General features: G+C 47.2%; 1 protein-coding gene across 3 annotated transcripts in view; it reads left to right on the forward strand.

Moving 5' to 3' along the window:
- Positions 1 to 11,404: 11,404 nt before the first annotated feature.
- nub1 (negative regulator of ubiquitin like proteins 1) overlaps positions 11,405 to 23,032 on the forward strand; it is a 33,455-nt gene continuing 21,827 nt past the window's right edge. For 2 of the 3 annotated variants that reach the window (XM_033043839.1, XM_033043857.1), the window contains exons 1-3: positions 11,405 to 11,475; positions 17,504 to 17,636; positions 19,162 to 19,320. In XM_033043839.1, coding sequence (XP_032899730.1) covers positions 17,508 to 17,636; positions 19,162 to 19,320 — 288 coding nt within the window. In that variant the 5' untranslated portion in view covers positions 11,405 to 11,475; positions 17,504 to 17,507. Of the gene's footprint in view, positions 11,476 to 11,828; positions 11,844 to 17,503; positions 17,637 to 19,161; positions 19,321 to 23,032 lie in introns of all 3 variants that reach the window. The other variant, XM_033043850.1, reaches the window with a different exon arrangement.

Consider the following 23,032-nt stretch of genomic DNA (forward strand, 5'->3'; position numbering starts at 1 on the left):
TAAGTTAGGCTGATGGGCCTGTTTCCATGCTGTATGACTCCATGACTAATCATTGGAGATACAATAGTGGTGTTTAAGAGCTTTTAGGTAGAGATAATATACAGGGAATGGAGCATCATGGATCACTTGCTGGCAGAGGAAATGTGTTTGACTTGGGATCATGTTCGGCACTGATATTGTGGGCTGAAGGGTCTGTACCTGTGCAGTACAGTTCCATGTTCTATGGAAGATTGGATTAAAACCTGCAGGCCCAATAAATTGTGCCACAGGATCTCATCATGTCAATTTAGTTTAGTTTAGTTTAGAGATACAGCGTGAAAACAGGCCTTTCGGCCCATCGAGTCCACGCTGACCACGATCACCCCATACACCCTACACATTAGAGACAATTTACTTTTTTTTTTAACTGAAGGCAATTAACCTGCAAACCTGTACATCTTTGGAATGTGGAAAGAAAATGAAGCTCCTGGAGAAAACTCACACGGTCACGAGGAAAATGTACAAACTCTGTACAGACTGCATCTGTAGTCAGGATTGATCCAAGGTTCCTTGCGCTGTAAGGGAGCAACTCTACCACTGCACCATCATGCCACCCCTTTCCAAAGGATGTTCAAATAGTCCCAAATGATTTTCAAATATTAACTTTATAGTTAATAGCTGGGCTCTTAACAGCTTGATGTTCAGAATCATTGAACCATTCTTCCTACACAGGGATCTACGGGGTCAAAGTCTATAGCTCCTTTTGGAAACAGCAACATAATGGTGATGAAGGCGTATGGTACACTTGCCTTTATCGATCGGGTCGTTGAGTACAAGAGTCAGAAAGTCATAGGTAGACTCAAAATGCTGGGGTAACTCAGCAGGTGAGGCAGTATCTCTGGAGAGAAGGAATGGGAGACGTTTCAGGTCGAGACCCTTCTTCAGACTGATGTCAGGGGAGGGGGCAGGACAAATATAGAATGTAGTCGGAGACAGTAAAGCCTAGTGGGAGAACTGGGAAGGGGGAGGGGATGGAGAGAGAAAGCAAGGGCTATCTGAAGTTAGAGAAGTCAATGTTCATACCGCTGGGGTGTAAACTGCCCTAGCGAAAGATGAGGTGCTGTTCCTCCAACTTGCATTGGGCCTCACTCTGACAATGGAGGAGGCCCAGGACAGAAAGGTCAGATTGGTAATGGGAGGGCAAGTTAAAGTGCTGAGCCGTCGGGAGATCAGGTAGGTTAGACGGACTGAGCGGAGGTGTTCAGCGAAACAGTCAGAAAGTCATGTTGCAGTATAGTGGGAAAGTAGTAGGAAGGAACTGCAGATGCTGGTTTAAACCGAAGGTGGACACAAAGTGCTAGCATAACTCAGTGGATCAGGCAGCATCTCTGGAGAAAAAGAATAGGTGACATTTTGGGTCGGAACCCTTCTTCAGAGCCTTCTTTAGAGTCGGAAGAAGGCTTCCAACCTGAAACGTCCAAGTGATTTTGCACATATGACTTTTTGTATAATATTGTTATTATTATTATAGTGTTGCTCAGTTTCTTGAAATAATGTTCATTGCTTATTCTACAGGCGAATCATTAAAATGGTGGCTCAGGACAGCGTATTGTGCAGTACACTATATTTCACAATGTAAAACCAAGTGGTTATAGCATTTTAAAATGGGGATAGCAATGTAAATTATGTTAAATCAATACATGTCAAGTCTCCCCTCAACTTCTGACGTTTCAGCGAAAACAATCCAAGTTTATCCAATCTCTTCCTGTAGCTGAAACCCTCTAATCCAGGCATAATTCTGGTAAAATTCTGGAGTAATTCTATGTCACAGTGTGCGGCACAGTGGTGCAGCGATAGAGTTGCTGCCTTACAGCACCAGAGACCCGGGTTTAATCCTGACTACGGATGCTGTCTGTATGGAGTTTGTATGTTCCCCCCGTGGCCTGCATGGGTTTTCTCCGGGAGCTCTGGTTTCCTCCCACACTCCAAAGATATAGAGGTGTAGGTTAATTGGCTTTGTAAAATTGTAAATTGTCCCTAGTATGTGTAGGGGATAGTGTTAGTGTGCGGGGATTATTGGTTGGCGTCGACTCGGAGGGCCTGTTTCGGCACTGCATCTCTGAACTAAACTGAACAAAACGCCTCAAGAGTCACGAGTGTTTAATTGTTATATATACTGAAACGGAACAATTAGATGCATGCATTAGATTCTAAATTAAATCCCAATGGAATATTACTGAGAAACTCTAATAGATATGTTTGCTCACATCGGATTTAACTTTGGGTAGATTGGTACATAAAAGCTAGCCAACGGGAATACACAGCTGAGAGCATGTTTATAATGCATAATTATAAGGGTGATATGAACATTTGCAAAGACAGGAATAGTCCTTTTATAACTATAAAACTCTGATCGCGTGTGCGTGCGTGTGTGTGTGTGTGTGTGCGTGTTGTCACATCTTCTCAAAAAAACGGCGCTCTAACGGTAAAATTTTCACATATTCCCGATAGAAATTTATTCCCTGGAGTCCAAAATCGCCTTACCTGAAAATGTTGTCCTTTATTTCTCGAGTTATTTATGAAATTATGAAATTGTTCACAAATCCGACTAAACGCCGCATTCGCTGATGACGTCACAATGGATCTGCCTGCCTGCTGTCTGCTTGCGCTGCGATTGTCCTGCTCACGCTGCAAGTGATGTCACCCCCCACCTTTCCCATCTCCGCCGTATTCAAAAGATGCTCGGGCATCGCTTTCTCTTGGGGTTTTCTCTCGGCTCCTCAGTCTCTCATTATTCCTGCACTGCACCCTTCTCACCAGTTTGTAATTGGTGGTAAATGTGCAGAGTCATACAGTGTGGGCCCTTTGGCCCAACTTGCCCACAGCGACCAACATATCCCATCTACAACAGTCCCACCTGCCTGCTTTAGCCCATATCCCTCTAAACCTGTCCTATTAAGGTACCTGTCTAAATGTGTCACATTTATTGTGTCAAACTTGGAATCATACATTCAGGTCACCTCTCATTCTTCTGAGTATAGGTCATTTGTTTCCAGTCGGGCTGCACAGTGGTAGAGTAACTACCTTACAGCGCCTGAGATCCGGGTTCAAATCTGACCACAGGTGGTGTCTGTGCAGTTTGTACGTTCTTCCTGTGTTTTCTCCCAATGCTCCGGTTTCCTCCCACACTCCAAAGAAGTACAGGTTTATTAAATTAATTGGCTTCTGTAAATTGTCTCAAGTGTGTAGGACAGAACTTTTGTATGGGATCATCGTTGGTCGGCGCAGACTCGATGCGCCGAAGGGCCTGTTTTCACACTGTATCTCTAAAGAATGGAGCCTAAAGTCATTCTTCGTAATACTAGAGTCAAGAGTCAAAGTAAGTGAGTTGGTGGGTGGTGGGGAAGATGCTGGAGTCAATTATAAAAGATGAAATAACGGCACATTTGGATAGCAGTAACAGGATCGATCCGAGTCAGCATGGATTCACGAAATCATGCTTGACTAATCTTCTGGAATTTTTTGATGATGTAACTCGGAAAATGGACAAGGGAGAGCCAGTGGATGTAGTGTACCTGGACTTTCAGAAAGCATTTGATAAGGTCCCATATAGGAGATTAGTGGGCAAAATTAGGGCACATGGTGAGACCACACCTGGAGTATTGTGTGCAGTATTGGTCCCCTAATTTGATAAAGGACATTCTTGCTATTGAGGGAGTGCAGCGTAGGTTTACAAGGTTAATTCCCGGGATGGCGGGACTGTCATATGCTGAGAGAATGGAGCAGCTGGGCTTGTACACTCTGGAGTTTAGAAGGATGAGAGGGTATCTCTTGAAACATATAAGATTGTTAAGGGCTTGGACACGCTAGAGGCAGGAAACATATTCCCGATGTTGGGGGAGTCCAGAACCAGGGGCCACAGTTTAAGAATAAGGAGTATGCCATTTAGAACGGAGACGAGGAAACACTTTTTCTCACAGAGTGGTGAGTCTGTGGAATTTTCTGCCTCAGAGGGCGGTGGAGGCAGGTTGGTTGGATGCTTTCAAGAGAGAGCTAGATAGAGCCCTTAAAAATAGTGGAGTCAGAGGATATGGGGAGAAGGCAGGAATGGGGTACTGATTGGGGATGATCAGCCATGATCACATTGAATGACGGTGCTGGCTCGAAGGGCCAAATGGCCTACTCCTGCACCTAAAGTCTATTGTCTATAAGTGAATAATCGCCGTATGTACCCACAACGGAGGGCCGCGACGCTCCCAGCAAACAGGCCCAACGCGCCCGCCAGGGACTGATCTCGGATGATCCGCCCGGTACGCACAGCTCGCCCAACGCAGTCTCCACTGCGAACGGGAGCCTACCCGAAGGCTTGGGATCTGCGGGACCTCGCACCAAGGTTTGTCGGTCAGTGGGACCTCGCCCCAAGGCTCGTCGGTCAGCGGGAACCCGCCCAAAGGTTTGGCAGACGGCATAACCGGGAGGGAACTGGAGAAGTCTGACGCAAGGAGCAAAGTAAAAAGGTGAACCAGGGTAATGCCTCCAGTGCTTTCAAGTAGGCGGCAGGAGATTCCTCAGCGGCACAAAGACGGTCAGACGAGGAGAGGAGAGGAGAGGGACATTGGTTCACAGGAATTGCTCCAGTACACCGAGGAGGTTGAATATATTATCGATAAGAATGTTAATATTTTAATTTGATAAATTTGTTTAAGTGTTAAGAGGGAACACGTGGTGTCCATGGGGACTTTGGAGGCTTTCCATGAATACTGGTCGCCGATGAAGGTCGAGTGTTTTGTTGATAAACGGAACACTCGTCCTTCAACGGCCATTCGTGGGTCCAGTTGACGTTGACGTTATTAATTTGACGATCATTTGTTTGTAAACTGTCAGCATAGGCAGTCTTTGATTGTGTTAATACTCTATGTTTATTTTTATTTTTTGAATAAAAGTAGTTTCATAATAAAAAATAAATAAAAAAATTTTAAAAAAGTACACCGAGCATGCGAGCTGGCCGGAATTTGGATAATGGTGCCAATAATGGTGGTGCCCGCACGAGTAATATGAAAATAATTTCACTGTACAGTGACAAATAAAGAACTATTGTCTATTGACTGTTGATATTCTTACATAGACTATAAGACCATAAGACATGGAGCAGAATAAGGCCATTGGTCTGCTCTGCCATTCAATCACTGCTGATCTATTTTTCCCTCTGGACCCAATTCTCGTGTCTTCTCCCCGTAACCATTGACACCTATATTAATCAAGTTTCAGTTTAGTTTATTGTCACGTGTACCAAGGCACAGTGAAAAACTTTTTGTCGCGTGCTAACCAGTCAGCACAAAAACAATACATGATTACAATCAATCCATTTCCATTGTATAGATCCATGAGAATGGAATAACGTTTAATGCAAGGTAAAGCCAGCAAAGTCCAGTCAAGGATAGTCCGAGGGACATCAGAGGTAGATAGTAGTTCAGCACTACTCTCTGGTTGTGGTAGGATGATTCAGTTGCCTGATAACAGCTGGGAACAGCCAACCATGTCATCTCTGGGTGCCCGCTCTACCACCCACCAAAAGGAGCTCAGGGCCTGGCAGACATTGACGCAGAGACAACAACCTGGCTGCTCAACACCCGGCTTAAGATCTAACTATTCCTATGGTTTATGTTTCATTCGCAAGAAGAATAAGAAGCTGGGAAGAAACTGTCCCTGAATCTGGTGCTGTGCGTCAGCAATCTCTTGCAGCAGCATTACAGGTCTCAAACAAAACACACGTAGAGAGCATAGAATAAACACAATTCAATGAATAAATAAACAACAATCTGCAATCTCTTTAATAGAAGAATCCAGTCTAAAGCAACTTTATCTTCCTTTAAATAAACAGACCAAGGTGAGATATATGTATAGACTCAACATAGTCCTCACCATGCAGCCCCACTTCCTTGTTCTTGTACTCAGACAGCAACATATGTTTCCCGTCCCTGTGGATTATTGCATGTTAATTTCTGTTACTTGTACAAGGACAGCCAAATCAACTTGAATATCAGCATCGGAAATGTCCTCGTTCTTCAGGGAACGGGGATTCCCCTCCGCCACCATAGATAAGGCTCACACCAGGGTCTCATCCATACCCCGTAACACTGCTCTCTCTCCCCATCCCCGCACTCGCAACAAGGGCAGAGTCCCTCTGGTCCTCACCTTTCACCCCACTAGCCGCCAAATACAACACATAATCCTCCGCCATTTCCGCCACCTCCAACGTGACCCCACCACTCGCCACATCTTCCCATCTCCCCCCATGTCTGCCTTCCGCAAAGACCGCTCCCTCCGCAACTCCCTCGTCAATTCTTCCCTTCCCTCCCGCACCACCCCCTCCCCGGGCACTTTCCGTTGCAACCGCAAGAAATGCAACACCTGTCCCTTCACCTCCCCCCTTGACTCCATTCAAGGACCCAAGCAGTCGTTCCAGGTGCGACAAAGGTTCACCTGTATCTCCTCCAACCTCATCTACTGCATCCGCTGCTCTAGATGTCAGCTGATTTACATCGGGGAGACCAAGCGTAGGTTGGGCGATCGTTTTGCCGAACACCTCCGCTCAGTCCGCAATAACCTACCTGAACTCCTGGTGGCTCAGCACTTCAACTCCCCCTCCCATCCCCAATCCGACCTCTCTGTCCTGGGTCTCCTCCATTGCCAGAGTGAGCAACAGCGGAAATTGGCGGAACAGCACCTCATATTCCGTCTGGGGACCTTGCGTCCGTATGGCATTAACATTGAATTCTCCCAATTTTGCTAGCCCTTGCTGTCTCCTCCCCTTCCTTAACCCTCTAGCTGTCTCCTCCCACCCTCCCATCCGCCCGCCCTCGGGCTCCTCCCCCTCCTCCCCTTTTCCTTCTTTCTCCCACCCCCCATCAGTCTGAAGAAGGGTTTCGGCCCGAAACGTCGCCTATTTCCTTCGCTCCATAGATGCTGCTGCACCCGCTGAGTTTCCCCAGCAATTTTGTGTACCAACTTGAATATCAGCCTTGCTGGAGAAAAGGAATAAATGAAGAAACACAAAATGCTGGAGTAACTCAGCGGAACAGGCAGCATCTCTGGAGAAAAGGAATGGGTGACGATTCAGGTCGAGCTCGACCCGACAACGACACCCATTCCTTCTCTCCAGAGATGCTGCCTGTCCCACTGAGTTACTCCAGCATTTTGTGTCTACCTTCGATTTAAACCAGCATCTGCAGTTCTTTTGTACACATGGGTGAAGAAACGTCTGATCCGCTGAGTTACAGTGCATTCTGAAAAAAATTATTCAGACCCCTTCACTTTTTCCACATTTTATTACGTTACAGCCTTATTCTAAAATGGATTAAAATTTTTTTTTTAAATAATCAATCTACACACAATACCCCGTAATAAAAAAGCGAAAACAAGTGTTTAGAAATTTGGGCAAAATAATTAAAAAGAAATAACTGAAATATCACATTTACATAAGTATTCAGACCCTTTACTCAGTACTTTGAGGCACCTTTGGCAGCGATTACAGCCTCAAGACTTCTTGGGTATGACACAACAAGCTTGACACGCCTGTACTTGTGTAATTTCTTCCATTCTTCTCTGCAGATCCTCTCAAGCTCTGTCAGGTAGGATGGGGAGGGTCGATGCACATCTATTTTCAGGTCCCTCCAGAGATGTTCGATCGGGTTCAAGTCCGGGCTCTAGCTGGGCCACTCAAAGACATTCACAGACTTGTCACGAAGCCACTCCAGCGTTTTCTTGGCTGTGTGTTTAGGGTCATTGTCCTGTTGGAAGGTGAACCTCCGCCCCAGTCTGAGGTCCAGAACGCTCTGGAGCAGGTTTTCATCAAGGCTCTCTCTCTGTACTTTGCTCCGCTCATCTTTCCCTCAATCCTGACTAGTCTCCCAGTTCTTGCCGCTTAAAAACATCAAGTCAAGTTAAGTCAAGTTTATTCGTCACATACACATACGAGATGTGCAGTGAAATGAAAAGTGGCAATGCTTGCGGACTTTGTGCAAAAAGACAAACAAACAACCAAACTACAAACAGAATGTAACTGAATCACATATTCTTTTCCATATTAAATATTGTGGGCGGAAGGAAAAAGGGGAAAAAAACAGCAATTAAAAAAAAAAAGCAGTGGAGTGGTACAGTAAAGTTAGTCCCTGGTGAGATAGGAGTTTACAGTCCTAATGGCCTCTGGGAAGAAGCTTCTTCTCAACCTCTCCGTTCTCACAGCATGGCAACGGAGGCGTTTGCTTGACCGTAGCAGCTGGAACAGTCCGTTGCAGGGGTGGAAGGGGTCTCCAATAATTTTATTGGCTCTGGAGTTGCACCTCCTGATGTATAGTTCCTGCAGGGGGGCAAGTGAAGTTCCCATAGTGCGTTCGGCCGAACGCACTACTCTCTGCAGAGCCTTCTTGTCCTGGGCAGAGCAATTCCCAAACCAGATTGTAATATTTCCGGACAAGATGCTTTCCACAGCCACTGAGTAGAAGCACTGGAGGATCCTCGGAAACACTCTGAATTACCTCAATTGCCTGAGGTGGTAAAGGCGCTGCCTTGCCTTACTCACGAGTGCTGCGGCGTGTGATGTCCATGTCATATCCTCAGAGATGTGGACTCCAAGGTATTTAAAGCAGCTCACCCTATCCACAGTATCCCCATTTATCCTCAATGGTGTGTACGTCCTCGGATTATGTGCCCTCCTAAAATCCACGATCAGCTCCTTAGTTTTTTTGATGTTCAAGAGGAGGCTGTTGGCCTGACACCAGAGTGCCATCGGGTTCTTGGTCACTTTCCAAAGGCCGATGCCAGCATGGCAGATTACCGCAACGCTATTACAGGCCTTAAGATGGCAGAGGTATGTTGCGGCGCGGCAGGCGTGAAGGTCCTTTGTGATGTTTCCACGTAGAGCCCGTCCGGTCATCCCAGTTAGTTGGAGACAACGGGTTTTTGACACCATTCACGGTTTGGCCCACCCGTCCATTCGTGCCACTTCTGCCCTGGTGGTGTCCAAATTCGTCTGGTACGGGTTACGGAAGCAGGTGGCCGCCTGGGCCTGTGATTGTATCCCGTGTCAGACCTCCAAGGTCCAGCGACATGTGCTGCTGCCCATGCAAGATTTTGCTGTGCCTGATGGCAGGTTTCTGCATTCATGTAGACCTTGTCAGACCCTTGCCATGTTCGCGTGGTGCCACGCACCTGCTTACGATAGTGGATAAGTTCACCAGGTGGGCGGAGGCAATCCCGTTGACGGATACCTCCGCGGAGGCGTGCGCTCGAGCCATCGTTTCGCACTGGATCGCTCGTTTCGGTGTCCCGTCTGACATAACCACCAACCGTGGGGCACAGTTCACCTCGTCTCTGTGGTGCGGTTTGGCGCAGCTATATGGCGCCCGCCTAAATTAGACGACCGCTTATCACCCAGAGGCGAATGGGTTGGTCGAGCGTTTCCACGGACACCTCAAGTCGGCGTTGAAGGCCCGGCTTACCGGCCCCGATTAGGTTGACCAGTTGCCCTGGATCCTCCTGGACGTCAGAACTACGCCTTTCGGTCTGAACAAAATGTTGTTGCCTGCAGTCATACATAATAATAATAAATAACAAAACATACAATAAACACAAATTAACATCCACCACAGTGAGTTCACCAGGCACCTCCTCACTGTGATGGAGGCAAAAGTCTTAAAGTCTCTGTCTCTTCCCTCCTTGTTCTCCCTCTGCGCTGAGGCGATCCAGGCCGAAGATGCCGCCCTCCAGTCCAGCGGACGCAGCTGTAGTTGCGGGAGCTCCGGAAGCAGGTCACTAACCTGTAACCTGCGATCTCCCGGTCGTCCACTGGGCCAGCGGCCGAACCTCCGAAGTGATGTCGCCGCCGCCTCAGCTCCGAGTCGGGCCGCTGCTGAAAGCCGGAACGCCGCCTCAGCTCCGAGTCGGGCCGCCGCCGCCTCAGCCCCGAGTCAGGCCACCGCCGAACGCCGCCTCAGCCCCGAGTCGGGCCGCTGCCGCCTCAGCCCCGAAGTCGGCCAGCCTAGTCCTGGCCGGCTCTGCCTCCGGAGCCTCGAGGTCGGTCGCAGTTGGAGGCCGCCAGCTCCGCAATTAGGCCTCAGCGCAGACAGAGGCAGAGAAGGGGGATACGACAAGAAAAAGTAGCATTTCCCCGAAGGAAGAGACAGAAAACATGTTTCACCCCCGTCACACACACATACACAACCTAATAAACTAAAATGTAACTAAAAAAGGCCAAAGAAAACATCAAAAAAAGTAAAAACAGACGGACTGCAGGCGAGCCGCAGCTGTCAACAGCGCCGCCACTTCCGGAACATCGGTGCATGTACCGGTGTCATTACAGAATTGTGCTTATGTTTTCCTTCATAGGGACGTTCACCGCTCGCTGCTGCAGCGGGTTTACGAGGGGCCGTACAGGGTGCTGAGGACTGGAGTCTCCACGTTCACGCTGGACGTGGGCGGTCAAGAGGAGTTCGTCTCCGTCAGCCGATTAAAGCCCGCGCACGTGGACAAGGACAGCCCTGTGATAGTGGCCACACCACGGCGTAGGGGTCGTCCGGCAGTCTTTTTGTCGTCTCCCGCCCGTTGTTCCTGGTTTTGATCCTCGTTCAATAACCGATCGTCGTTTGTTCTATTCGCTAAACTATCTTCGGTTTAAATCAGCATCTGCAGTTCATTCCTACACATGAATATCAGCCTTTATATGCTTCCTGACACTCACATGGCACCTCAGTCATAGCAGGCAGCTGGGAACGGGCAGTATCTCAGAAATCGGCTCTTCAGCCCAACTCATCCATGCCAACCAAGGTGCCACATCCAAGTGTCCCACTTACATGGATTTGCCCCATATCCCTCTAAGCCTCAGAGGTGGGTACAGTGGGTACCTTTAGAGCTGGCACTTGAGAATGAGGTGGGTAGAGGTTTGGCAAAAGGGGTCAGGGCTGGGCACCCGTAAACGAGATGGGTACGGGATTGGCAGGGGTAGGTGGTGGTACAGACACCTGCAAATGAGGTAGGTACCGGTTTAGCACCGGGGAGTGGGGCAGACACCTGAAAATGAGGTGGGTACAGAGGGGAAGGCCATGGCCAGCAGAGGGCAGAGGCCTGAGAATGAATGTGTGGGTGCAGGGTGTGGCAGAGAGGGGAGGGCCGTGACCAGCAGGCAGCATCAGTTTGAGTAAAGGGGCCTGAGTGAAGATACTAGAGGATGCTTCTCTGCTCTATCATCCTTGGGCCTGGGGACGTGGGGGGGAGGGGCGGCGCCGTCACCGGGCTTGCGTCACGACGCCACCCCCTCGTGACCAAAGATCTTAGGCTCTGCTCCAAGATCGTTGCTCGTGACTCGGCCTTCGCCGCGGGGTTGCGGCGCCTGCAGCTTCCGGCCACGCAGGGGACGCCGTGACGTCACGGCACGTCCATTGGCCTCGGCACTCGGGTCACGTGGGCAGTCAGACCAACGGCGCGGACGGACGGGAGTGGGTGAGTAGTGAGTGAGGGGAGGGGGTGAGTAGTGAGTGAGGGGGTGAGTGAGGGGAGGGGGTGAGTGAGGGGAGGGGGTGAGGGAGTGAAGGGGGTGAGTAGTGAGTGAGTGAGGGGAGGGGGTGAGGGGGCAGAGGGAGGGGGTGAGGGAGGGTGAGGGAGGAGATTGAGGGGAGGGGGACGGAGGGACCGCATGTGAGTCGAGTGAGGGGAAGGGGGTGGAGGGAGTGAGTGGGGGGAGGGGGTGAGTAGTTGAGTGAGGGGCGGGAGTGAGAGAGGGAGTGAGTGGATCGGGGGAGGGGAGGGAGGTGGGTTGGGGAAGGGGTGGGTGAGGGCAGAGGGGTGAGGGGGAGGGGCGGAGGGAGTGAGTGATGTGAGGGGAGGGGGTGAGGGAGTGAGTGAGGGGAGGGGGGTGAGTAGTGAGTGAGGGGAGGGAGTGAGGGGAGGGGGCGGAGGGAGTGAGTGAGTGAGGAGGGGGTGAGGGAGTGAGTGAGGGGAGGGGGTGGGGGAGGGGGCGGAGGGACGGAGTGAGTGAGGGGAGGGGAAGGGGTGAGGGAGGGAGTGAGGGGAGGGGGCGGAGGGAGGGAGTGAGGGGAGGGGACAGAGGGAGGCGAACCTGGGGCAGAGGGAGTGAGGGGAGGGGACAGAGGGAGGCGAACCTGGGGCAGAGGGAGTGAGGGGAGGGGGCAGAGGGGCGATGGAGAGAGGCAGGCAGGCAGGTGCTGAGGGAGGCGAACCTGGGGCAGAGGGTGGCGAACCTGGGGCAGAGGGTGGGAGTGAGGGGAGGGGGCAGAGGGGCGATGGAGAGAGGCAGGCAGGCAGGTGCTGAGGGAGGCGAACCTGGGGCGGGGGGGGGGGGGGCACATGGTGGTGAACCTGGGGCAGAGGGTGGGAGTGAGGGGAGGGGGCAGAGGGGCGATGGAGAGAGGCAGGCAGGCAGGTGCTGAGGGAGGCGAACCTGGGGCAGAGGGAGTGGGGGGGCAGAGGGTGGCGAACCTGGGGCGGAGGGTGGGAGTGAGGGGAGGGGGCACAGGGGCGATGGAGAGAGGCAGGCAGGCAGGTGCTGAGGGAGGCGAACCTGGGGCAGAGGGAGAGACAGACAGACAGACAGGGAGGGAGGGGTAGGTAGTGGGGCAAAGGTAGGGGTTGAGGGAAAGAGGTGGGCAGCAGGGGTGAGGAAGAGGGGGAGAAGGAGAGGGAGCAGGAGCTGAGGGCAGTGAGAAGGGCATGGACTGTGAGGAGAGGAGGGGAGCAAGGAGTGAGGGAATAGCATGGGGTGAATGAGGGATGTAGGTAGGTTGGTGGGAGTGTGGACGGACGGGGACTGAGGAAGGGTGGGAGACAGGCTGCGAGAGAGGGGAGCAGGGGCCAAGGGAGGGTGGAGTAGGGATTGAGGGAGCGAAGGGCTGAGGGATTCTTCATAATCTTATACCAGGAACTTTTCAGTTTTGAACTTCACTTTCAGTTTTGAAAATTGATTGTTCCAACATTTTATTGCATTTAGATGTCAACCTCTGTCAACTGAATCTGCACCATTAAATATCCATCTGCACTACTTCACACCACTCCCCACCCCCTTCTGCAGGCAGAGGGTGACAGAAGTTCAGAACTTGATACTTAAATGACAATCAATGCTCTTTCGGTTATGAATTTTAAAATCTTGAGATTGGATTGTTGTTAATCCATGGTACTAATGGGTGGCACAGTGGCGCAGCAGTAGAGTTGCTGCTTTACAGTGCCAGAGACTCGGGTTCGGTCCTGACTACGGATGCTGACTGTACGGAGTTTGCACATTCTCCCTGTGACAGTGTGGGTTTTCTCTGGATGCTCTAGATTCCACAGCACTCCAAAGATGTACAGGTTTGTAAGTTAATTGGCTTCGGTAAAATTGTAAATTGTCCCTAGAGTGTAGGATAGTTTTAGTATACGGGGTGATCATGGTCTGTGTGGACTCAGTGAGCTAAGGGCCTGCTTCTATATAAAGTTTAATGGATGGAAACACTTGGAACTGCAAATACTGGAATCTTGAGTAAAACACATCGCGCTGAAGTAATTCAGTGATGTCAGGCAGCATGTACGGAGATAATGTATAGGCGGCACTTCAGGTCGGGACCCCTGGAGTGGGGGGCAGTTACAGTATAACAATAATCCACTGCCCAGCTATTCACAAATCAATGATTTGCCACATGGATAACAGGTGACTGTATTTTGCTGTGCTCCCTTCTGATTCATTGACATAGTAAGTTTAGTTTAATTTCATTTATTATCATGTGAACAAAGATACATTGAAAGCTTTTTTTGCGTACTATCCAGTCAGCAGAAAGACTACATGATTACAATCAAGCTGTCAACAATGTACATACACAGGATAAAAGGAATAACATGTAGGAAAGAACTGGCGTAAACCAAAGATAGACACAAAATGTTCAGCAGGACAGAGAGCATCTCTGGAGATATGGAATGGGTGACTTTTGGGTTGAGACCCTTCTTCAGACTAAAAGGAATAATGTTTAGTGCAAGATAAAGTCTGATTAAAGATAGTCTGGGGGTCTCCAATGAGGTAGATGGTTGATCGGGACCGCTCTCTAGTTGGTTATTGGATGGTGCAATTGCCTGATATCAGCTGGGAAGAAACTGGAATCTGGAGGTGTGCTTTTTCACATTTCTGTACCTCGTGTCTGATGGGGAGGGGAGAAGAGGGAGTGACCAGGGTAAAACTCATCCTTGATTATGCTGGTGGCCTTGTGGAGGCAGCATGAAGTGTAGATGGAGTCAATGGAAGGGAGGTTGGCTTGCATGATGGTCTGGGATGCGTCCACAGCCCAGGTATGACTTTGTTTTAAAATGTACAATTGAAAGTTAGCCATCTTCTTCTTGCGTATGGCGTGCACAGCCTAAAGTTGTAGAACAACTTGTTCTATTTGATCTGATTTGATTGTGCACGCCGGGTTGATTGCATTCATCGAAACAGGGCGGACCACACGAAGGTTGCAATTTCCCACCCCAAAGTTAGCCATAAACCACTTACATGTGACATGTGTAGCCCTGAATGAAAATCAGTCCATAAAAGCTTTTTTTTAAATATAGGTTTACTTTGATTGGATTTTGCCTATTATTCAGTTTGGTCATCATTCTTTACTGATTCTAGTTGTCTTTACAGTAATATTAACAATAGTGCTACAATGGAAACTACCTTGAATTTGTAAATGTTTTGAAACTCGTGGCCAGAGGATTAGATAATGCTTTGAACCTTTGGAAAACCCCACGCTTCTGTATTAAACATACAGCTTGCTCCAAACGTGATCTCATCCAAAACTCTGGGCCCTGCCCCCTTTGTTACAGGCCTCGCTGATCCACACTCCAATAGTTTGTAGTTAAGCAATACCCAAGTTTATATTAAACTCTCATTCAGTTTTTCCAGATAGCACTGCTGCTTTGCCACACTCTGCAAACCCTCCACCTTCCTGCAATTCTGGACTCTTGTTTATTCCAGTTTTAATCTCTGTGCCATTGGCAGTTATATCTGACAGCCAAGGCTCTAAGCTGTGGAGTCTTTATTTTTCACCGAAAATAAACTTTAATCAGAATAAAAAATATATACAAAAACAAGAACACAGCCAAATCTCTTCTGACATTCTCAATGTATATACATTAATTAGTGTTATATTTGGTAGTGTTAGCTAACGATCCTTATACCAAGCATCCTTGCCACTCATCTGGCCCCCTGAGGTGATGTCCTTTCCCTTGTTTGAGGAGTGTCTCCGCCAGACCCTTCACCCCCCCCCCCCCCCCCAATGTCCAACAGTGGAAGGACCCTAGACTGGTCCTCCCCCACTGAGCCTTGGTGTTGGATGCACCAAGCTTCAGCAAGTCTCTCAGCAGGTACTCCTGCAGTCTGGAACGGGCCAGTCGGCAAAGCACACATTGCCTCTGTGTCTGTTTTACCCTCCTTTTAAAGTATATCTTAAAGCTTATGACTTCGATCCAAGCATTTGGCCACCTGCCTTATTGTTTCCATGTGTGTCTCAAAGAACACGAGAGACATTATATGCACAGAAATGATTGTAATTGAGGTGTTTTATTTATGTTCTTGGGTGTATTAATCAAAATGACAGACAGTGCATGATTTTGAACAGCTACCTCCATATTTCAGTGCAGTTTAGTTTACTGTCACGTGTACCGAGGTACAGTGAAAAGCTTTTGTTGCATGCTAACCAGTCAGCAGAAAGACAATACATGATTACAATCGAGCCATCCACGGTGTATAGATATATGATAAAGGAAACAATGTTTAGCGCAAGATAAAGTCCAGTAAAGTCCGATTAAAGATAGTCCCAATGTGATAGATAGTAGCTCAGGGCTGCTCTCTGGTTGGTGGTACGATTATTCAATTGCCTGATAGCAGCTGGGAAGCTGTTGACATGTTGTATTGACAGTACTGAGTTGACATGCTGTGGGTGATAATTGATAAGATGTAACCTGGAAACTATCAATCTATTTTTCATCTAATACTGACCATTCGTATCAAATGGTTTGATTAGTAAATTGGAGGGGGAAAGAAAGTGTATTCACCATTGCTATTCCGAATAGCCAGCATTGAATTGATTGATTGAAAGATACAGCATGGTGAATGTATCGGCCCATGGAGTCCACACCGACATCGATCACGCGCTCACACTAGTTCTATGTTATCCCAGTTTTGCATCCACTCCCTACACACTAGGGGTAATTTAGAGGCCAATTAACAGACAAACTTGCACGTCTTTGAGATGTGGCATGAAACTGGGTCATACAAAAGAAACCCACAAAGTCACGGAGAGATCGTGCAAACTCCACCAAGAGCACACCAGGTTTGGTTTGAACCCCCAACATATCATCTATTTTAATAGTGCATAGTGTTTTATAAATTTATTTGTTAACCTTTTTTTCCCCATATGTTTAGATCCAATATACATAGAATGTTAGAGACAAGGAACGGCAGGTGCTGGCTTTCACAAACGGTCACAGAGAGCTGGTGTAATTCAGCATGTCAGGCAGCACAGCTGAAGAAGGGTCCCGACCCGAAACGCCATCTAGCTATGTTTTCCAGTGATGTTGCCTGACCCGCTGAGTCACTCCAGCACTTTGTGTCCTACACAGAACATTACTCGGTTCCCTTCCTAAAGACTGATAAAGTTTGCATCTTAATGGTTGGCTGCCTAGCCGTTTCAATAAATTCAACATAAATCTTAATGTATGGCTATTGCAGATTATAAAATGATGCTAACCACAAAGTGCTGGAGTACCGCAGTGGGTCAGGCAGCATCTCTGGAGAAAAGGGATCGTTGCTGTTTTGGGTCGGGACCCTTCTTCAGACTTCTGACCTGAAACATCACCCATCCTTTTCCTCCAGAGATGCTGCCTGAGCTGCTGAGATACTCCAACACTTTGTGTATATCTTTGGTATAAACCAGCATCTGCAGTTCCTTTCTACACGTAAAATTGTTTAGGGCTAACATTTCATAACGTAATAACATTAAGCCATAACGCTAAACAACATATCATTACTACAATTGTGTCTAGAACAGAATTAATTGTTGGCCCTGTATAAATTATTTTTTTGCAAAGTAATCTAGGATTAAATATTCTTCCCCTTGCCCTCTTTTATCTCCGACCTTTATAATAATATATCTTTTATTGTCATTGCACGTCAGTGCAACGAGATTTAGTGTGCAGCTCCACTGATGTCCAGGAAAGGTAAATAAATACAATACATAAATAAACAAGCTGGATTGATTGACGTGACCATCTGAGGGAGACTGTCCAAAGGGGGTGGGTGGGGGGGCACTCATTAGGGCCGGTTCAGAGCCGCTATAGCTCTTGGGATGAAACTGTTCCTGAGTCTGGAGGTTCGGGCGTAGAAGGCCTTGTAACGTCTGCCGGAGGGAAGTAGTTTTGGGGCTTACTGCTACTAGCAAGTATTGGTTATCAAATTCTCCATATGTTTGGGTTTTTATTTTGAAATCTCCTCCTGCTCTTCCTCCTCCAGAAGCATGACGTCTGACGGCCCACCAGAGAACGTGGTCCAGGACCAGGTCAGGTCTCTGCTGGAAAACGAAATGATCAGACTCTGGGAGCCCCCTTACACCACTGAAAATAAAGATGCCACACCAGAACTGAAAGTACGGTACAAGATCAATTAATGCCATTTGGGAGGATTGATCACTTTTTCAATGCCAATTAACTTGCAAATCTGTACATCTTTAGAGTGTGGGAGGAAACCGGAGCACCCAAAGAAAACCCATGTGGTCACAGGGTGAACATACAAACTCCATACAGATGGCACCCGTAGTCAGGATCGAACCCGGGTCAATGGCGCCAAATGGCAGCAACTCTACGGCTGTGCCACTGTGCCACCCTTTGTGGTCTGGACATCAACATTTATTTTGCAACCATCAATTTCCCTTGATAGAGGTCACCTTCTTAAAATTGAATTATTTTGGTAAAGGCACCCCTGCTGGTGGGTGAGGAGGTACACAGTTTAAAACTGAACAATGATTTAAGAGCCAAGATTGAAGGGCCGCCCAGTGAGGGGCCACCTGCTGCCACGTGCAGGCAGGGCCTGGCTCGCTCTATGCGAACAAAGATAAGTCTGTTCGATGAACTTTATATGACTTTGTCGGTCCCAGAAACGTGGTGACGCTTGTGTACTACCTAGGTGAGGTCTTCTGTATGATTTTACCATATTGTAAGTAAAACAAAGCATTTCACTGTACCTAGGTAGCCATGACATTAAAGTATCATTGAATTATTAAGGAAAATTGATACATTTCTATATGAGGGCGACACGGTGGCGCAGCGGTAGAGTTTCTGCCTTACAGCACAAAGACCCAGGTTCGATCCTCACTATGGGTGCTGTCTGTACGGAGTTTGTGCGTTCTGCCCCTGACTGTATGGGTTTTCCCCGGGTGCTCCGGTTTCCTCCCACACTCCAAAGACATATAAGTTTGTAGGTTATTTGACTTCAGTAAAAATTGTAAATTGTCCCTTGTGTGTAGTGTGTACTAGTGTGATGGGGATGGCTGGTCGACGCAGACTTGGTTGGCTGAAGGGCATGTTTCCGCACTGTTTCTCTAAACTAAACTTAAAAAAAACTAAATGTACTTCTAAGGGAAAACTTTAGGGGTGGTGTTCTCATAACCCTACTTTGACAGTGAGGGTTTGGAAGGTACTATTGGAGGAACCTAGGTGAATAACTGCGGTATAGTTGTGTTCATTGGGGGGAAGTATCATTGGAGTAGACTGGGTGAATAACGGCAGTACATGTATAGACACTGTGGCGCAGTGGTAGCGTTGTAGAGTTGCTGCCTTACAGCACCAGAAACCTGGGTTTGATCTTGCCAATGGGCCAAACGGAGGCAGGTGGGACTAATGTAGATGGGATATGTTGGTCTGCAGGGGCAAGTTGGGCCAAAGGGCCTGTTTCCACGTTGTATGGGTCACGCCTATTTATTATACAACTTGGGTTAATGGTCTCTTCATTTGGCCCAATTTTGTTAAAGCTCTTTAATTCATGCTGTTTAGTTGATATTGACCCAACATTACTTAGTTGTATATTTCTTTTAAAATATTGATGTGAGCAATCAAATTGTTACAGAGAATAAAAAATTGTTTAAAAATGATCTACATTTTCTTTTCCCAAATAAGATTTTGGCTGAGAAATATGCATTACAATTGTGCATCGACTTAAGGAATGTGGAAAGTGTTCTTGAAAGTTTGAGATGTACTTCACTGCAAGGCCTGAGTGCAAAAAAGACATTTGAAGATACGGGACTTGCAACAATACGAATTAATTACACAAACAATGTAAGTAGCTATAATATTTTCTCTAAGTGAGCAACTTATTAATGTTGATGCAAGGAACTGTTGATGCTGGAATCTTAGGAAAACACAAGGTTCTGGAGTAACTCAGCGGGTGTGAGGGAATGGATAGGTGACATTTCGAGTTTGCACCCTTCAATCATTCTTTGGAAAGGCCTCGATCCAAACTTATTAATATAACGACTTGAAAAATATTATCTACTTTGACTGCTAATTGATCAGACAAAGTGCTAAAATCCAAGCCAAGAATGTTTGCCAAGTTAGAATCCTTTTATAAAAGAAACTTTTTTGGGGTTCACTGGAATAGCGCTGATGTTAAATGAACTCCATTAATATGAACATAACGACTAAATGCGTCAGGGATACACTAAGACCCTGTGGCAATCACATAATTTGATTGCTGTTTGCAGAGGCCTGAGAAATGTTACAAAACAGTGAATGTCTAAATTAGGGTTGTAGTGTTTTATCGGAATTGTTTTCTCTTTGAAAGCAGTTGAATGAATGCACATTTAGTTTCTAAGTTCATAAGTCATAGGAGCAGTCAATCTCAGCTTTAAAAATACCCATTGAATTACCCAATGAAAGGTAAAAATACCCTTGCCCTCCACAGCTGTCTGTGGCAATGAATTCCATAGCGTCACCACCCTCCGACTAAAGACATTTCTCCTCATCAACTTTCTAAAGGTACGTCCCCTGGTCCCAGGCTCTCCCACTAGTGGAAATATCTTCACCACATTCACGCTATCCAGGCCTTTCACTATTTCAATGAGGTCTCCCCTCATCCTTTAGAACTCCAGCAGGTACAGGCCCAGTGCTGTCCTTCGCTGGAGTTTAGAAGGTGAAAAGAGACCTCATTAGAAGAAAGGTTGATGGTCCTACTCTTGGTTTATGGGAGATGATTTGTAGTTTCCTCAGAAAAACTATAATCTTAATTAAGGCAAAACTGAGGCTGGCATTTATTAGCTATTGCAATAACATCCCTCAAACAGGGAAGGGATATCACCCCAGGGGCCACCATAAGTGTTTTGTTTAAAGATATGTGCGAATACTACTGACAATGACATTATTGAATGTATAGACACTGAGAATGTATGAAGACTGGCACAATTTTTGTTTTGTATATATTTTATTACAAATAAAGTATATTTTTGGAAAGTTGATAGTGAATTGGTTTTAAATTACTGCAGTTATTCCAACACGGGTATTTGCATGATGCTGTTGGTTGGAAGGTTCCACGATATGAGGGGAATAGAGAGGGCAGATGTCTTTTCCCAGAGCAGGGGAATCAAGAACTAGAGGACATAGGTTTAAGGTGAGAGAGAAAATATTTAATAGGAACCCTTTTCACACAGCGGGTGGTGGGTATGTGGAACGAGCTGCCAGAGAGGGTAGTTGAGGCAGGTACTACAAGAACATTTAAAAGACATTTGGACAGGTACATGGAAAGGAAAGGTTTAGAGGGATATGAGCCAAACGTGGGCAAATGGGATGGGCTTAGATGGGGCATCTTAGTCGGCATGGACGAGTTGGGCTGAAGGTTTCCATGCTGTGTGACTATGACTGTGTGTTAGCTGTGAGATCATTTCACTCTTTCTATTGCATGCAGTGTTTATTGCTTAGCATGCTTGTTGTAGTTTCACCAAATTAGCACCTCGTGTCTAGATAGGTCTTGCACTACCCTTGGCATGCCATTCTGCATTCCTCTCTGTATCGCAGTTGATCCCCCCAGCTTGATTTAAATATAAAGCAAGAGAGATGCCATGCCGCACGTTCAGTTTGCTGCTGATAATCCTCTACACCCCATGAATGTCAATTTTCTAGCTGCCAGTTCCATCCTACCTTATTCAGCACCATTGTAGTGCCACACAACACGACCAAGGGTGGCCTCTGTGTTAAAATGTAATTTTGGCTCCACGAGGACGAGCAAAGGCCACAGCTAATGCATCCGTCACCAGCATTTGATAGATTGAAGGCAGGTCACTTGGGGTTATCCCTCCTGTTGGCTCACTTACTTCTGCAAGATATTTGAGTAGGACAAGCATTTTGGCTTCAGTTGCACAATGAGTTTAAAACTTCCTTTAGCTTTTTTTGTTTAAAGTGATTCAGAGATGTGCCATGCAATCTCTCTCCCCCCTCCCCAACACATCCCTTGTGTAGACACAAGGAACTGCAAATGCCGGTTTGCAAAAGAGACACAGATTGTTGGAGTAACTCAACAGGTCAGGCAGCATCTTTGGAGAACATGGATAGGTGATGATTAGGGTCAGGACCCTTCTTCAGGCTGCAATAGAAAGCTGGAAGAGGGGGCAGGAGCGGGACAAAGCTTAGCAAGTGATGTGGATACTGGTGATGGGCGGGGGTTGGTCGGCAAATGGTTAATTAAAGGCAGGAGATCTTTTTAGATTGTATGATAGAGATAAAGGTAGAAGAGGTGAAAAATGTGAAGCCAGAGGAAGAAATATAGGTGAAAGGGGGAATGGAGAAAGGGATGTGCATCCAGGTGGGGCACAAGGAATTAAGGGGAGAGAGAGTGGAGGAAAAGGTGAAGTCTGAAGAAGGGTCTCGACCCAAAACATCACCTATTCCTTTTCTCCAGAGATGCTGACTGGCCCGTTGAGTTACTCCAGCATTTTGTGTCTATCCTTTATAAGTTAGTTCAGTTTAGTTTATTGTCACGTGTACGGGATACAATGAAAAGCTTTTGAGGCGTGTTATCCAGTCAGTGGAAAGACAATACATGATTATTATCGAGCCATTTACAGTTATTGGATCGTAATGGTAGTTGGTGATAGTGTTCAGAGTATTGCAGTAAATCAGGAGGAAAAGACCTTTGAATTGTAATTCTATGCAAGGCATACCAAATGAGCCTGGTCCCAAGTGTCTAAATTGATAACGCTTCAAATATAATCGACTAAACCAACGGGAGCCTTGGAGAAAATCAGCTGATCCTGGGAGATTATCAAATGATAATCAGACAGTTTTGTGCCAATGCAGCTTTTATAATTGGGTTCAACTACCCATCCTGGAGTCACAAGCTTGTCTACAGATTTGAGAAACTAAATACTGCTAATTCCTGTGGATGCACTTTGAGTGCTTTGGGTTAGAGTACTCATCAATACTCGCTGTGGACCTAAAACTAATTGAAATTAACTGTTCTGGCTGGTTACTGTTACAAAAATCATCCAGTCATTATCAAATTGATGTTTAAGGACACCACTGTATACAAACTGCTTGTCCAGCTTCTTACATTCCTGCAGTGCATTTTGTAAATGTATTTCATTAACATAGAACAGCACAGGGACAGACTCTTCACCCACAATGTCCATGCAGAACATGATAACTAACCAACCTGATTTCCTGGTGGCCCAGCATTTCAACTCCCCCTCCCATTCCGAATCCGACCTTTCTGTCCTGGGCCTCCTCCATGGCCAGAGTGAGTCCCACCGTAAATTGGAGGAGCAGCACCTCATATTTCGCTTGGGCAGTTTACACCCCAGTGGTATGAACATTGACTTCTCCAATTTCAAGCAGTCCTTGCTTTCTCCCTCATTACACTCCTCTTCCCAGCTCTCCCACACCCTACTGTCTCCACCTCTTCCTTTCTTATTCCTGCCCCCCCCCCCCACCTCCACATCAGTCTGAAGAAGGGTCTTGACCCGAAACGGCACCTATTTCCTTCGCTCCTTAGATGCAGCTT

The sequence above is a fragment of the Amblyraja radiata genome, chromosome 2, assembly GCF_010909765.2.
Source record: "Amblyraja radiata isolate CabotCenter1 chromosome 2, sAmbRad1.1.pri, whole genome shotgun sequence".
In the NCBI taxonomy this organism is placed as follows: domain Eukaryota; kingdom Metazoa; phylum Chordata; class Chondrichthyes; order Rajiformes; family Rajidae; genus Amblyraja; species Amblyraja radiata.